General features: G+C 38.2%; 1 protein-coding gene across 1 annotated transcript in view; it reads left to right on the top strand.

The window, feature by feature from the left end:
- Positions 1 to 16678, top strand: part of VWF (von Willebrand factor) — a 145772-nt gene that overhangs the window by 70956 nt on the left and 58138 nt on the right. The window contains exons 23-30 of the mRNA XM_082774180.1: positions 632 to 772; positions 2234 to 2353; positions 3010 to 3166; positions 3685 to 3843; positions 5189 to 5324; positions 9089 to 10428; positions 11089 to 11208; positions 13390 to 13533. Coding sequence (XP_082630306.1) covers positions 632 to 772; positions 2234 to 2353; positions 3010 to 3166; positions 3685 to 3843; positions 5189 to 5324; positions 9089 to 10428; positions 11089 to 11208; positions 13390 to 13533 — 2317 coding nt within the window. The remainder of the gene's footprint in view (positions 1 to 631; positions 773 to 2233; positions 2354 to 3009; positions 3167 to 3684; positions 3844 to 5188; positions 5325 to 9088; positions 10429 to 11088; positions 11209 to 13389; positions 13534 to 16678) is intronic.

Below are 16678 nucleotides of genomic sequence, written 5' to 3'. Positions count from 1 at the left end.
TGAGACTCTCCATGAGGGATAGTATTTTATTTTATTTATTTTATTTTATTGTATTTTATGCAGACATGCAGATAGATTTCCACGGAGTGCTTACTTGAAAATGAAGGGATTTTTTGTAATATGTAAGGGTCGCTTACTTTCGTCTATGGTTCAACTGTAATGGCAAAATTCCGGGTCTTTGGAGATGAGCTATGATAGAAAAGAGGAATGCTATGGTGCCTTAGAATAACTTTGCTTTGAGGGACTGAGGTAATTTCTTCCATGTACAATAGGAACATAAGGAGCCAGATTTATAGACATGATGGTCATCTTGAGGAATGAGATGGTATTATAGGTTAATTTCCTGGAGCCACTCCAAATAGAGCCAACAGGTGCCACTAGTTAGAGTTGTCTTCTTGCATTCTGGAGACCCTGGAAACAGACTGGTCCTACTTTCAGCTAAGCAGAATGGGAGTAAGAGCTAAACATTCTCTGTGACAGACTATGTGTATTTTAGTGAACTTGGCAGGGCCAGGAACAATTCAGTTTTTAAGCCTTGTGCCATTATAGTAGTAGGCTAAAAAGACTTAACAAAGTTCTGAGACAGCCTACAGATGTATGATTTATGTATTTTGTGTTCTTTCCCTGCAAGGATCAAGTGTGTGGTCTGTGTGGAAATTTTGATGGAATCCAAAACAATGATTTGACCAGCAGCAATGAACATGTTGAAGTAGATCCAGTTGACTTTGGGAACTCTTGGAAAGTTAATACATACTGTGCTGATGTCAAAAAGGTGATTATGAATAAACAGTGAAAACTAATTAATACTGGTTACAGTATCACTTTTGTGTGGGTAAAGAGCTTTGAAAAGATAAAAATAAATAGAAATGAACTCCTTCTCCTATATTTTTGCCAAATAATTTTCTTTCTTGAAGTCTGATAAAAGATCAATTTAATGCCTCTGGGCAGCCAAATGTTAAAACAGCCAATCTGTGTAGTAGAGGCTATTCATAGAGTTTGCCAACCCAGATGCTAGAAATCCAGGTATAACTGGAAATCTCATTTTAGAGCTTAATCTAAAAAAACAGCTGTAATTTTCAGACAGGAGGAGTTCAGATAAAGATTTCATATTTCTCCATCGAAACTCTGTATCCCAAGTCCCCAGGTCTTAGTCCATTCATTTTTGAACAGCTCAATGCACAGATTGATTTATTTCTTTATGGTTCTTAATGTTTTCAGATAGCAGTCAGTTATTACATTCAGATTAGAGAGGAATGAGCAGAAAAGGCAAGATACAGGAGTGAGCGTAAGACCTTATTGCCATGTTATCACAGCTTTTGAATTCTGAGTGTTACCTAAGTCCTCATTCTGGAGATAAGGTGATTTCACAGGGCACTAATTATGCTAAACATAACTAGTGTACTTCCTCTTTTGCAAATATATATACGTCTTTAATCTTTCCTTAAAATGTTTATGTTGTCATAAAAATATTTATTTTTGATCACATGAAATCTTTTGTGTTACTTAGCCACAGAATTATCTTCCTGAATGCCTGTTTGTTTGTTTGTTTGTTTGTTTATTTAATTATTTATGTATTCATTTTCAATATGACTGGACTGGAGCACGGGAGAAGTTGTAATAATGGGGACTGAGACTTCTGGGTAAGACTGAGAGGGAGCAGCTCCACATTTCAGTTCATCTGGCACAAGATACAGCCTACAGGATATCTCTGTGATAAATACCATGTTGATACTTGTGCTCCTTGTTCTTAGCTAAATTAAAATGAAGAGGGGGAGACTAGTGAGGCTTTTTTATTTAGCAGTGGCCTTGACTATTATCTGCTGAAGACTGACTTTATCTGTGAAGCTCACAGGCCTTCTGGAGAGCTCTGAACAACTGTTTTTTGGGATGCATGTTTGGTACAGTGAGATTAACATTATGAAAATTTTTGTGTTAAAACTACAGTATACAAACCTGCAGACAATGAGGGAGATGACCTGCCCTACTTTGTGTTCTTCTGCTGCAGAATTTGTTCTTGCCATGTAGCACACTGAAACTTTATTCAAAGAAATAATTTACTTTGTCAGGAAAGGTTGGTTGGACTAGATCTTATGATGTCATTTCCAACCTAAATGATTCTATGATTCTATGAAAAATGTCTAGTGCTAGTGAGTCTCTTACTTCAGTTTGAAGAGTCCCTAAGATCCTGAAGTCAAGACTGATGCAGTGTGTGATTGTCTCTTACAATATTAAGCACAACCAGGAACAAGCCTTGGTGTTTCCATTGTGTAATGGCAACGTATTGAAGCAGGTGATGGTAGAAACATCATGCAGCATTTTGTCTGGGAGTCTCTTTGAAGAATGCAAAAAGCTTGTAAGTATTGTTTCTTGTGTTTCATTTCCTTCAATTCTTCATGAGCTGTGCTGTCAGTGATTATAGCTGAGCAGAAAGTACAGTTGTGCTGACAGCATACAGGACATGAAGGGGACTGACTAATTGGCGTTCTCATCTGTGACCCTGTCCTGTAGCTGACGCTTTGTGGGAAAATGCAGGAATCCCCCTAGTGGAAAGCTATAGAAAAACTTCTGCTTGAGGGAAGTTTTACTCTAAACCCCAGACTGACACATGAAGTCAAGCACAGGGGTTGAGTTTTTGTTTTTGTTTTGGAGGATGGGGGAAGGAGGCAGGGCAGGGTGAGGGAAAAAAACCCCTGAGCTAATATAATGCCATTCATACTGCAGTCTACCCCAAATGCACAAGAGGATTTGGTAACAGGGCCCCAAATGTATAAAGTTGCTACATATCTGGAGTATTAGGGGACAATAAACTGCAATGTCTATAATAACTTTGAGAATGTGGCCTGATTTGAGTTCTTGCTGGTGTCAGCAGAAGGATTTCCGCTGTTTTTTGTGGCATCTCAACTCTTGGCAAATGGAACAGGCAAACCACCTGAAGATTAAATATGTATAGAATAAGGGGATGAAGGGAATCAGTGAGTGTACTGTACCCTGAATTTATCCTTTTTTCAGGTGAATCCTGAACCCTACATAGATATTTGTATGTATGACACTTGTGCTTGTGAATCTACCGGGGATTGTGCTTGCTTCTGTGATGCTATAGCAGCCTATGCACATATCTGTGCACAAAAAGGTGTTATTGTTCACTGGAGATCAGCAGATCTGTGCCGTAAGTACAGGGTAGATGGAGAGGAATTGGGAATGATTTTGTCTGGGAAATAAACTGAAAAGGTTCAAGATCTTAATCAATAAACCATTGGCTCAGCTAGACTGTTCTTATCCAGCTCTGCTCCTGCTGATGTCCAGAGAAGTTCTCTTTAATTAAACTGGGCTAGAAGCTCATAGTGACATTGTCCTTCCAAATCCAGGGAAATATTCTTTTCTGAACTTTTTTTTAAAATTATTATTATTTTTTTTTTATTAGTGTCAATTCTTTGCAATTGTTTTTATCAAAAACAAATCTCTCTCATCTAGAGCAAGTATTTCATTATATATAAAAAAAGAAGTTTGAAGACGTGGCCTGCCATGGACGTAGTAGAGAAAAAAGAAAAGTTATTTTAAGATGTACATTTTTCTTTTGCTATGCATATATGGCCCACCTTGTACTCAGTTTGTTGTCTTTGTTTTGAGAGGCATAGTGACTATAGTCTGGTTTGATCTTCTGCCTACATTTTTTTCACTATATAGCACAAAGCTGTGAGCACCTGAATAAACAAGAATTAGATTATCAATGTGAATGGCGATATAATAGCTGTGGACCCGCTTGTCTTATAACATGCCAGCACCCACAGCCTTTGAAGTGCCCTCTACAGTGTGTAGAAGGATGCCATGTGCACTGTCCTGCAGGTAAGTCCATCTTTTGATTTTGTCATTTATTTACCTTTTTCTGCTCTGCTCCTGTTACTTTTTGGTATTGTTCAGTTATTATTTTTTTTTTTTTCCTCCACACTGAATGTTGCTGTTGCATGACAAGAAATATTACAGTCCAAATATTCACAGATTGCTAAGGCTGGAAATTGCATAAGATTTAGAAACTGCAGTTAACTCATCAAGTCTTACTGATGCATTTTCAGTGTGTTTTCTTAACTGTGCAAGTTGGAAGGTGGTTAGGTATCCTGATTTGAGTTTGTGAGATGAGCACAGTGTGTAAAGGATACTAAAAAATGGTGCCTTGAAGAGGAGATTAGAATGCTGCCAGCAAGAATGAGAGAATGAGAACAGGGTAATAAGAAAGGGAGACAGGAGCAGAGTCAGGGGCTGTTGACTTTGTAGGGTATGAATTTGTGCTGAACACTCAAAAAAAGCTCTTCTTTAGAGAGCTTTTTTTCCCAACCCTACTGTGGTGTGGGAAACCCATTGACCTGAACTGACCTTCTCACTGCCTTCAGGTCTCTAGTGCCCTTGAGACTGCCAAGCAGCTATCCTCCTCTGAGCATGAGCTTTTGGCCTAAATGTTCCCATCAACTCTCTTAGAAAAAATACCTGGGGGAGAGGAAAAGATGGACAGAAAGAGAAAGTGTGAAAGACAAGCAAGATCCAAATGGAGAGTGACAACTGAGATGAATAAACAGCTTGTAAGGTCAGAGTGAGAAGACATGAAGGCAAAGAAAGTAGGTATTTTAAGACCAGAAATAGTTAGTCTGGGCTTTGGTATCTCTCTTTTACACATTTACAGAACAGTGAGGGGAGAGCCTTCTTGGATATAAATTTATGTAAGTATTAAATATAATATTTGAGCTTTCAGTACTAGGTGTTTAAATTGTACTCCAGTATGATCAGAGCTAGGAGGCAGGCAATATGGGGCAAAATCAATAATATACAGATAAAAAGGAAACAGCTATTTTCTCCTTGTATCTTTATTACTTCATTCTGAAGATACGTTCACCTTCTGCATGGTCCTGGTTGTTGTAGGTTATACATTAAGTACGTGTATTTACAGTATCTCACTAAAAGTGGTTATGAAGAAATGACATATTTATCTGTGTCAAACTTGGAGTGACCTTAACACAAGCAGAGTATTTAGAACTCTTAAACCCAATTCACAAACCTTGTTTTATTTTTATATATATTTTTTTTATATATTTATATTTATTTTTATTTTTTATTTTTATTTAAGCAGGTTAAATGCAATAATTATGTTTGCAATTAATTTATATTGGCATTTTTATACTACCGTGCTATTTCAAAACAGGGAAAATACTCGATGAACTCTCTCTGGATTGTGTCACTCCAGAAGACTGTCCTGTGTGTACAGTTGGAGATGTCAAGATTCCACATGGAAGGAGCATAGTTTTGAACAGAGAAGATCCACAGCACTGTAAATCTTGGTATGACAGAAAGATTTATGCAGTGAAATAGCATGTCCATTGGGTAGGATGATGGGAGAGAGATGGAGTGAATCCCCATGAATAAGTTAAGACTTAACTGTAAATATACTACTGAAGATGAGGCTTGGAAACCCTCTTTTATGTCAATGCCCCTTATATAATCTGAAGCTGAGGTTCTTTGTTAATAGTTGGGATTATTGGATGTCATTTGAATTTAAGCAAGTGAAATCCAAATATTCCTTTCAAAAATGCCTCTTCCCATGTGTAGAAGGCCCCATTAACTTCAGTCATTTCAGTCTTCTTTCTGTGAAAGGTGTGATCCAACATCAGTAAAGGTATCAAAACTCTTTCCTCTTGCTGGTACTAAAAAAATCCTATATATAGTGCAAAATCTGAATGCGCACTCAGTCTAGAATTTTCTGAGATTATGAGCAGTTGAAAGTTTGTAGTATAATTGGAAAAATAATCTCCCCAAGATTTTAAGATGATATCTTGTGTCTTGATCCTGCATGAATGCTTTTCCAACTATGATGAAATTAATAGAAGGATGCACCATAATGTGGGATTAGGGTCTTCCGTTGCAAAGTGGCAGAGACGGATTTTCATTCTGTATACTGCCCAGTGGCATATTACACAAAGGTTTGTATTACCTGTAAGCTTGGCATTCTCCAGAGGTCTAGTCCCTTGATGGATACTTTCACTAGTCACTCATAATGCTGTCAATACAAAAGAGTTTTCCATCATGTAATTTGACCATATTTAATAGAGACCGAGTTGTAAAACTGCAGTAGCTATTAGCCTAGACTAACACAGAATCACAGAATCACAGAATTTCTAGGTTGGAAGAGACCTCAAGATCATCGAGTCCAACCTCTGACCTAACGCTAGCAGTCCCCACTAAACCATATCCCTAAGCTCTACATCTAAACATCTTTTAAAGACTTCCAGGGATGGTGACTCCACCACTTCCCTGGGCAGCCTGTTCCAATGCCTCACAACCCTTTCGGTAAAGAAATTCTTCCTAACATCCAACCTAAAACTCCCCTGGTGCAACTTTAGCCCATTCCCCCTCATCCTGTCACCAGGCATGTGGGAGAACAGGCCAACCCCCACCTCACTACAGCCTCCTTTAAGGTATCTGTAAAGAGCAATAAGGTCGCCCCTGAGCCTCCTCTTCTCCAGGCTGAACAAGCCCAGCTCCCTCAGCCGCTCCTCGTAGGACTTGTTCTCCAGGCCCCTCACCAGCTTTGTCGCCCTTCTCTGCACCCGCTCAAGCACCTCGATGTCCTTCTTGTAGCGAGGGGCCCAAAACTGAACACAGTACTTGAGGTGCGGCCTCACCAGAGCTGAGTACAGGGGGACGATCACTTCCCTAGCCCTGCTGGTCACACTGTTCCTGATACAAGCCAGGATGCCGTTGGCCTTCTTGGCCACCTGAGCACACTTCTGGCTCATATTCAGCCAACTATCCACCATCACTCCCAGGTCCTTCTCTGTCTGGCAGCTCTCCAACCATTCCTCTCCCAGCCTGTAGCTCTGCTTGGGGTATTGCACCCCAGGTACAGGACCCGGCACTTGGCCTTGTTAAACTTCATGCAGTTGACCTCAGCCCATCGGTGCAGCCTATCCAGATCCTCCTGCAGAGCTTTCCTACCCTCGAGCAGATCGACACACGCACCTAACTTGGTGTCATCTGCGAACTTACCGAGGGTGCACTCAATGCCCAGATCATCGTCCAGATCATCGATGAAGATATTAAAGAGGACCGGCCCCAGCACCGAGCCCTGGGGGAAAAGGGAACACCTTCGCTCCAAACACTTTGAATCTCACAGAAACTCTGAATGGGTATGAACTTTGAATTCCTGGTGTCTTGCTGGAGCTAGCATACATCTGTGTTATAAACTCAGGGCATTAGACTATTAGACTGATCAAATTACATATGTATATATATTATGTATTTTATAAAATATATTTATATATATAACTATATATGAAAAGCCTTGAATTGCATCAAAATGTCAAGAAAGAGTCTTCAAACGTGAACCTCTGTTCCCTAATTTTTGTAATACTTAATAATAATTTATCTTAAATGTTGATACATTGGCCACCGGTCACAAAGATTTCAGAACATTACGAAAACTTACCTCACTAGGGAAACATCCTTTTGCATAGCTGTCACCTAATTTAGATGCCTACACCATCTGTACAAACAATAGAAAATATTGCACAAAAATGAATTTTATAGCAAATATCCAAAGAAAATTGGAAGCTAGAAGAGTCTTGTTCATATTAGGATTAAAATAATAAATCTTCCATTGCTGTGCATTAATGCCAAAAGTATCTGTGCGTTCTTCAATTAAAAAGACACTAAAATAAACTCAGAAAGAAAATAGCCCTGGGAGAATTTAAACTAAGATGTCACATGTAAAGTGACTTATTTTCCTGGAAAATGGTACCTTCTTCTAGTATTGACTTGCTTATTTTGTACATCCATGGTTTTCTCTGGCAGTAAAAATGAGCACTTTTTGGTCCTTGCTCCTTCATAGATGTTCCCTATACTGTTTCTTTGGCTGTCCAGTAGTACAAGGAAAGTGTATTGACTGCATCTGTACTACCCTGTCCATGAGTACAGTGATGATCTTTGCTCAGATAACTAAAGTAAGAGAATGATACAACCAAGAGTTAGCAGGGAAGAAGTGTTAAAGCCTTGCTAAAGATAGAAATAAAGGAATTATAAATAAGTTCCTAAAAGGTGAAGAGTGACAGAGGTGAAAAATCTCATGGTATTAAGGAAGTATGAACAGTGGAAAAGGCAGAGATGGGGGGAGAAGGTAGAGGGGGAGAGGAAACTAGGAACTGAGATGGAAAGAGGAAGAGAAAATGTACTAACAGAGGTGAGTAGAAATGGCGAGGGAAGAAAAATAGAAAGAAAAAGAGAAAACAGCTATAAGTAAAATACATAATTCTTTTTGTGTGTAGGGACACAAAAACAGGACATAGTAAGTAAGAGGAACATAAAAGAGACATTAAAAGAAAAACACAAACAAAAAAAAAAGAGGAAAGATAACAAAAGAGACATTTAAAAACAAACAAACAAACAAAACAATAAAAACCAAACCCATATAGGATGATATGTGCCAAAGCTGCATTCAAAGCAAAATTAAATTAGGGAAAATAAAAGGAAACTAGTGCACTTTAGAGATAGGAAAAAAAAAGGATGCTTATTGTTTTTAGTAAGGTTAAAACCTAGGTAAACAATGCCTTCTTACAGAGTTTGCTAGGTCCTATCGGAGTCAAAATTCTCTTGCCTACTCTAGGATTTTACTTTGTATTACCTACCTCCAATTTGCCTCACGGTTTTTCTTCCTTGTGAAGCAAACCATGTCTGCCAGTTAAGTCCACCAGTGGCCTGTAGGTAGCCATATTGCTCAAGCTCAGTGGGTTTCTAGACAATTCCTAGACACAGATTTTAAATATTCTACCAAAAGCTGTAATAAGAAGAGTATCCTCTGACAAACATACCATATGTTTTCATATGCTTCCTGCATCTAAACAGACATGCACAAACAATTCCTTCTCTGAGTGAGTGCTAAAATTTTGTACAATTCCTTATAGAGAAATGGAAGGCGTCCCTCCCCTCCCCCCATCACTATTTTTTTTCCTTTTCTGAGATACATAGCCAGTGGATTTCCTTTTGTTAGATGTGGGTAATGTGTTATTATAAGCATTGATTTATTTACTGTTAAACTTCGTGATTTTTGTAGTCTGTGTCAAGGGAAGAACTTATCCTGTGTATCCTGTGAACCAGTGGAAGAAATCCTAACACCAACAACACCTGCTCCAGAGGAGGACATTGAACTACCACCCAGTGAATACTCATGCAGCAAGATGATGGACTTGGCCTTTCTAGTGGATGGCTCCAATAAACTGTTAGAAGAGGACTTTGAACAACTGAAGACTTTCATAACTGGCATGATGAAGAAACTCCACATCTCCCAAAAGAAAATCCGAGTATCAGTTCTGGTATATTATAGGGTTGGCACCACAATCTATCTTGGCCTTAAAGATGTCAAAAAACAGTCCCAGATGAGAAAAATTGTCCAAAACATAAAATATACAGGTGATGAAGTAGCGTCTGCTGCAGAAGCCCTTAAATATATTGTGTTTCACGTGTTTGGAAAAGCAGAAAGGACCAATGCTGCCAAAATTGCTGTACTATTTATAGCAAGCAAGTCTCCAGGAAAAGTCCGCACCATTATCCCAGCTTTGAAGAATAAAAAAATCACTGTAATACCTGTGGGGATTGGACCATATGTTAATGAGGAACAAATCAGGTTCATTGAAAAGCAGTTACATAGTAGATCCTTCTTAATGAACAATGTGTTGGAGCTAACAGATAACAGAGATCTCCTTATTGATTATCTATGTGATCTTGGACCTGAAGAAAATCCTCTGTTAGAAGCTATGTCCACTCCAACAATGTCTAACATCAGATATCCCCCTTGGATGCTCACAGCACCGCCACCCCTTTCAGAAAAGCCCACCCCAAAAAGTCTGGACATTGCTTTTGTTGTTGAAGGATCGGATAATGTAGGGGAGGAAAATTTCAATATCATCAAGAAGTTCCTTGAGAGGGTGATCACAGGAATGAACATAGGGAAAGAAAATATTCATGTTACTGTCATGCAGTATTCAGACACTGTCACTCTGGAGTATTCCTTTAGGGAAATACAGTCAAAGGAAAGTATTATTGAGAAAGTGAGAAGCATACCCTACCAAGGAGGGAAGGCTACCAACACTGGGCATGCCCTTGATTATATTTCCAAACACACATTTACAACAGTAAATGGGGGCAGGCAGGATGTACCTCACTTGGTATATATGGTGTCAGCCAATCCTTCCACTGATGTTATCACACGACATCCCAGAAGTATAAATGTTATTCCCATAGGCATAACACCCAATGCAAATGTCCAAGAGCTCAGAAAGATTAGTCAGCCTAATAGTCCAATAATCTTGCATAGTTATAGCACACTTATTGAAGAAGCACCTGAATTAGTGCTGCAGTCATGCTGCTCTCATAAACGTTGGACAGAAATTCCAGGTGAAGTTGGAGGTCTTTTTTTGTGTAATTTTCTGTTCCCTCTCTCCTATCTTCTTTGTTCCCACTCCATGTCTATGAACATTCTCGTCTCTCATTTAGTATTTTGTCCAAATGCCAAGGAAGGACCATTTATCCTTCAGAGTGAGAGGATGCTGCCCCAGTTCATTAGTACAGTTCACTGACTTGCAGTCAGTCCTCTATAGGCTTAGAAGACTTAAGCTGTATTTTTCAGTAATATACAGTAGCTTTCAGATAGTATGAAGAGTGACAGAAGTAAGTATTCTCATCTGCTTGCCTCAAGAAAGTAAGCAAGTTCCTTTTATCTGAGGTAAATTCTTCATTTTGTGTTTGGCTTATTTTTACTTTTTAGTCCCCTAAGAGTAAAATAACATTAGCAGAAAAGCAAGAATTGAAATATAAATCTCAAGGCCTTCATTAAGCAGGCATTGCTTACTGTTTCAAATGGTTGCTATCCTGCTTTGTTTACCCAAAATGCAGGTATCTGCCATTTCTGCTTCTACTGATAGATTAGTAGATGACATTTTGGTTATCATTTGATTACTAATAAAACCCCACAAACACCTACAAACACATTTTATATATTTATTTATTTATTTATCTATTTATTTATGTATTTATTCCTTCCTTTCCCCCCCCCAGAGTTGTGCAACAAACCAATGGATATCATGTTTCTTCTGGATGGAAGTTCCAATATTGGAGCATCAGAATTTGAGGAAATGAAAAACTTTGTACAGGCATTTATTGAAAGTGCCGATATCAGTATGTATCTGTTTTAACTCATACACACAAAGACTTTCTGCATTATTTTGCTTATACATGACAAAACAAAAACTCTCAATTTCTTTTCACCATTCTAATCCCTCAAAACAAAACAAAACAAAACAAAACATTTATATTGAGGAAATTCAGCTTGTAAAACTTTTGGTTCGGATGAAGTTCAGTTTTCCTCTGGTTCAGGCAACTAAAGGTTTGATATGTAGTTCACTGAGTAGTGTGATGCAAAATAGCTAGAACAGCATCTGTGATGAGAACTTCTCTTTTTATTGTAATGTACACAAGAAGTGAGTACACCAAATAGGTGAAGAGGTCTCTGTCAAGGGGTGCAGATTTAGCTGAACTGTTCAATGGCAGAAAAGCAGAAGTATATGTTTATTTGTTTTATTTCTGAATTAGTTCCAAAAGTCTTGAAAATAATGATTCAGGTTTGGTTCTGGTTCAAGTAAAAATGAATAATTCAGAGGGCTTTTGCTTCAGGTTTGGTCAGACTGCAAGGTTTTTGTCTTTGGAATGAGCATTTCTATTTTTGATCAGCTGTTTGGGGCTAACCTAAGGCACACTATATGTCTTTTTAAGATTTAGTTCCTCACCCATGTTGGATGACAGGTGCTTTTTGGGAGTGCTCGACTCAAAGATCATGCAGATTATGTACTGATGGGAAGTATACCACTAGTCTGGTCATTTAGCCGAGATATTATCAGTGCAGCCATCCTCCAGAATGCTACATATCCTGGTATACATGAAAGTATCACGAAGCACAAGCAGTGAATTAGGAATTGTGTGCCCTTGCTCCAATCAGCATTCAATCCAGCATTAAACCATTTTGTGGTTTTCATGGTGTGTCAGCTGCTAGTGTTTGCCACTGTGTGTTGACATGTTTGTATCATATCTATATTTTCAAAAGATTACCAGCAGTTATACTAATTAGAGAGCACACAGAGGAAAAGTATAGCACTTCTGTATGTCTAGAATAACTTATATTGGTTAGAGATCATACTTGGAAGACACTTTTTTTTTTTTTTTTTTTTTCTGAAAATTGTATACAAGGAAGATACAGAGAAGCAAGCCAAGTAAACAAAGAAAATAAGCAATAAAACAATAGACAATTTAATTTAGCCTGTTTTGCTTATCTTAGCTTTAGCCTGTAATAGTAAATGTTACATCATTAACAACACAACAGAAATAATGGAAATATGAAGTGAGTTCTCACTACAGCCTTAGTTTTAAAATCTTTGAGAAGACCATGGACAAATTGTTGAGTGCAGTAGGTAGAACCATAGAATCATCCAGGTTGGAAAAGACCTTCAAGATCATCAAGGCCAACTATCAACAATATCTGGATTTGTGTAGGGCTGCAACATTTGGTACATGAAATCACAATAAATATTAACTTAATTCATAAATGTTTTATGAGCCATTGATAAAAAATAGTAATGTATTATGTACGTGTTGTAAGTACCTTCAATATGCAGTAGAAGTCCTTCTAAGACTATGGCAATCATTATAAACAATGTATTGCCCTGTTCAATTCTACAACAGTTGGCCACTGATTATTTATATCAACTCTCTGTTAGTAGTGTTATTCATACTTTCTACATAATGTATAAACAGAATAAGGATGTTAGAAAATGGCAAAACTAGGAATTTCTCTTAACTCCCCTTTGCAGGCCATGCTCCCTGGGAGAACTATGTCACATAGTCTGATGCATGTCACTCAAGTAATACATGACAGAGAAATTTGAATGAAATATAGTCTTCTGTGAGTCTGGGCCATCAGGAAGGTTGGGGGATAAAACTACCACACTTGCCAAACAATGTGCATGTAAAAAGTGATGTTTAGACAGTTTTAACATGGAAAAAAGAAAAACATTTGGTGATCAGTAGTGAAATTCTCCGACCATGGTCAAATTAATCTGAGACAAAATACTACATGCTGATTCTCAACAGAAAAGCGACTGTTTCCAGAAATATGTGCATAGTTTTTCCCCTAAGAATAGTTCAGTTTTGATCTTCTGATTGAATATGCAGCTTTCACACTATAATGGAAAAATCCATGCCTAGTTGTGTTTAATGTAAAACACAACCATAATGTATCCTTTAGATTTAATCTTAAGACATTCATATGCACTGCTTAAAGTGTTTGTTTTCTGCTTTTCACTTCAGGCAATACTTCAATTCATGTGTCAGTTCTCCAGTATGCCAGGGAAAATAATCTAGAAATTTCATGGAACATGCCTCAAGAGACTGTAAATCTTGTAGAGATGGTGCGCTCAATTCAACAAAGGGAACAAGGTCCTACCAGACTGGGTGAGTGATTATGTGGATATTTATGTTTAAACAAGAGGGGGGAAAAAAAAAACACATGCTAAGTATAATCTGGCCCCAATCACCAATTTCTCTTCATGCTCTGCACCAGGGCTGTTGGATTTTTAGTTCACTTATGTCTTTACAATATGTAAGTTTCTTAGTAAATGTTTAATTTTCGTTATTAAAATATAACTTATGTATCTCATATCAGGGTTTATCTTAGTGCATTTTGGAAAAAGGAAGGCCGGTTTCTTTTTTCTTTCCCTGAAGTGATATTAATTTATTACTTTTCAAGAAAGCAGAACGTAAACAAAAATACTTTGATCATTAATATTTCAGCATCAATTACTGATTAGACATTTAGCAGCAGAGCTGCTTATACTCACTTTGATAGCTGCCCTCGCCAGCTGTTTGTTACTTCGTGCTGAGCCAGTGTAAAGGATCTTTTTCTCAAACAGTAGTTGTGTTTTGTATAGGTTAGTCCCCTCATCAGTTTGCCATGCTGGGCCCACAAAGACTTAGGCTGGCACAAGGCTGGGGATGGTGCCAGGGAGCAATGATCACCTAAGTTGGCACCCTACCTGAAGTTATTTGTGAAACATCATTTTCTGCTCCAGAAAACTGCATCCTGAAAACACGTCCACTTTAATATTCATGTACTAAAACGTAACAGATTTCCCACTGGGTCTGTGGAAATTCAGTACACACGTGTATTGGTTGTAGGGCCCAGCAAGCAATGATTTTCCTACAGCATATCTGATCTTTCACTAGACACCCTGAGAATTTTGTTCTTTTGGACTAGAACTACATTTGCTCTGGCAGCAGCCTAGCATTAGGGTCCTATAAGAGCTGAGGAATATACAGATTTTTAGGGTCTTTGGCCTACTTTGGACTGTAAAGAGTTATTGGTACAGAAAAGTGGGAAATAAAACCTGACTTCCATAGTTCGCAGGAGGATTAGCCATGATTGCTTTCTCAGCCTGGAGAAATAAAAATACCAGATGGCTGATGAGACTTCTATAGACTCATTGTGGGATAAACTATTACATACAAATAGATAAGTTTTCACGAAGTCTTCTATGGTAATGTGTATAGTAAGCCACACTGACCTGCAGGATAAACAGAGAAAACATGGCCTTTGGGAAATGAAAGGGGAGAGGCAGCCACATGACATACTCGTTAGTGATTTGTTTATGTCTCATTGGAAAGTGCTCAGAGACCATGATGAGGGATGTGGTATAATGAACTAAAATGGAATAGAGTAGAAGTAGTTCCTCCCAGTGAAGTAATGAAAATAAGTCACTGTGGTCCTGTCCTGCACCTTGTAATGTGTGTGAATTCGGCTGACTGAGTAGGAGATTCGACATCCATGGGAAATGCATTGTTGTTCATTTCATTCTGTCTGTGCTCAGGCCTTTGCAAACACAGAGGCTGCTTAAAAAGTTTAGATAGCTCAGTTAGGATGTTGCAGTTTCCCAGGCAACTTTTCTAGCTTATAGAGGACTTGACCAGATTTACCTTTCAAAAAATATCGTTGCCATCAAACCTGAATTGTTTCTTCTCATCTGCACTGTTTTCCCTATGGTAGAAACATGATTCTGTGTAATCCTTATGCAATATTTACTGATCCAGATCATCCCGTTTCAGTCAAAGAATGCAGAAAATAACTGTGGACTTGGGGTGTGTGACTGACTCTTCCTCTCCTTAAAACCGTGGCACTAACAGGGCTTTTCTCCTAGGGTGCTTGCTTGCTCTCACATGCACAGTGTGAAAGACCTGATATATGTGTAATACTTAACATGTAATATGTGCTTGGAAATCATTACTCCTGCTTCAAAAGCTGGTAGGTGGAGACAAGTTAGAGATGCACAGCACCAGAACCTGAAGTGTGCCACAGACATACTTATAGGGACCAAAGCTGCTCATGTGGAGGGTATAGCTGGATTAAAATAACAGTGTCTGTCCCTGTTCTGTATGGAGTTATTTTCATAATGGGACTGTCACCATTATAGCAGCGAGTATACCCTGTGGGGGTAAATGTACCTCTTTAAATGCTGACCTCACTATGTGTGAACAGAAGTTTCAGGTGAGTTGTTGCCATTGCTGTAAAAGTTTAACTGCAGAGAGCTTTCTCTTTTTATGCTTTCTTTAACAACATGGAAACTCCATGAGAGATTTTATTAGTAAGAAATAGTGTAAAACTACAGAGTATTTAAGGGTATCAAAACAAAAAAGAGCAGCTTTTCCATGCTTATGGAGTAAGATAACACTGTGTACATTTGGGTTCAAATTAACTATTAAAAAGAAGTTCTGTGGATATTAGGACATAATGAAATAGTGTGTAATTTCACCTGAGAAACAACTGAAAATAAGAAAACTTCTCTTCAGCATTCATGGGTATTTAGAAGAGTTATAGGAACTGGTAAGTATCACTTAAAACTTTATAAAACCATGATTTTGGTTGCTTTCTAAACATAGCTCATTTTAGACTGATGTTTTTAAGGCTGCCTGCCTCAGCCTCAAAATTTGGAGAAAGCGTAATTTATATGTGTCAACTGTATTAAAAGCATTGTTAGGGATAGATATGTCTTTTTTCTTATTCTTTTTTTCACATTTGGGAAAAAAACCTTGAATGTTTTTACTGACTTTCATAGCTATTAACATGTTTGTATGGCAGCATTCAGCATTGATGCTTGATTAAGACAGTATAAATGTTTCCTTTCAAAAAAAGCCCGTTTTTCAGCAAGTAAAAGCCCACCATAGCACTGTTCTTGACTCAGCCCTCTGCTCTGATGATTCAGTCAATACAGAATGTTCACAGCCTGGTCCCCTGTTACCCATAAGAGGCTTTGGCAGCAGCTGCTCTAATCTAAGGGCTCTCATCCATTGAAAGATCTTGCTTGAAAGGTCTTGCTTGTTTGTTGCCCCACTACTTTTTCTGATTTGGTAGTGCCAGCTGTTTTCTGAAGCCAGCTTTGGTCACCTACTAGAGCTTCTCTGAGGTGTTCTAATTCACACTCCTGACATGTTTTTTGCTCTCTTGCTTGTATATTAGTTCCTTTCTTACAACGTTTGTGAATTAAATTTGTTGCTGGTGGAGTCTGGGGCCATCAGAACCCCTTGAAGGTGAGAGAAGTGCAGTATT

This window comes from Aythya marila, assembly GCF_965140915.1.
Source record: "Aythya marila genome assembly, chromosome: 1".
In the NCBI taxonomy this organism is placed as follows: Eukaryota; Metazoa; Chordata; class Aves; order Anseriformes; family Anatidae; genus Aythya; species Aythya marila.
The sequence above is the reverse complement of the archived record's forward strand: the minus strand, read 5'-3'. Positions and strand labels throughout refer to the sequence as shown.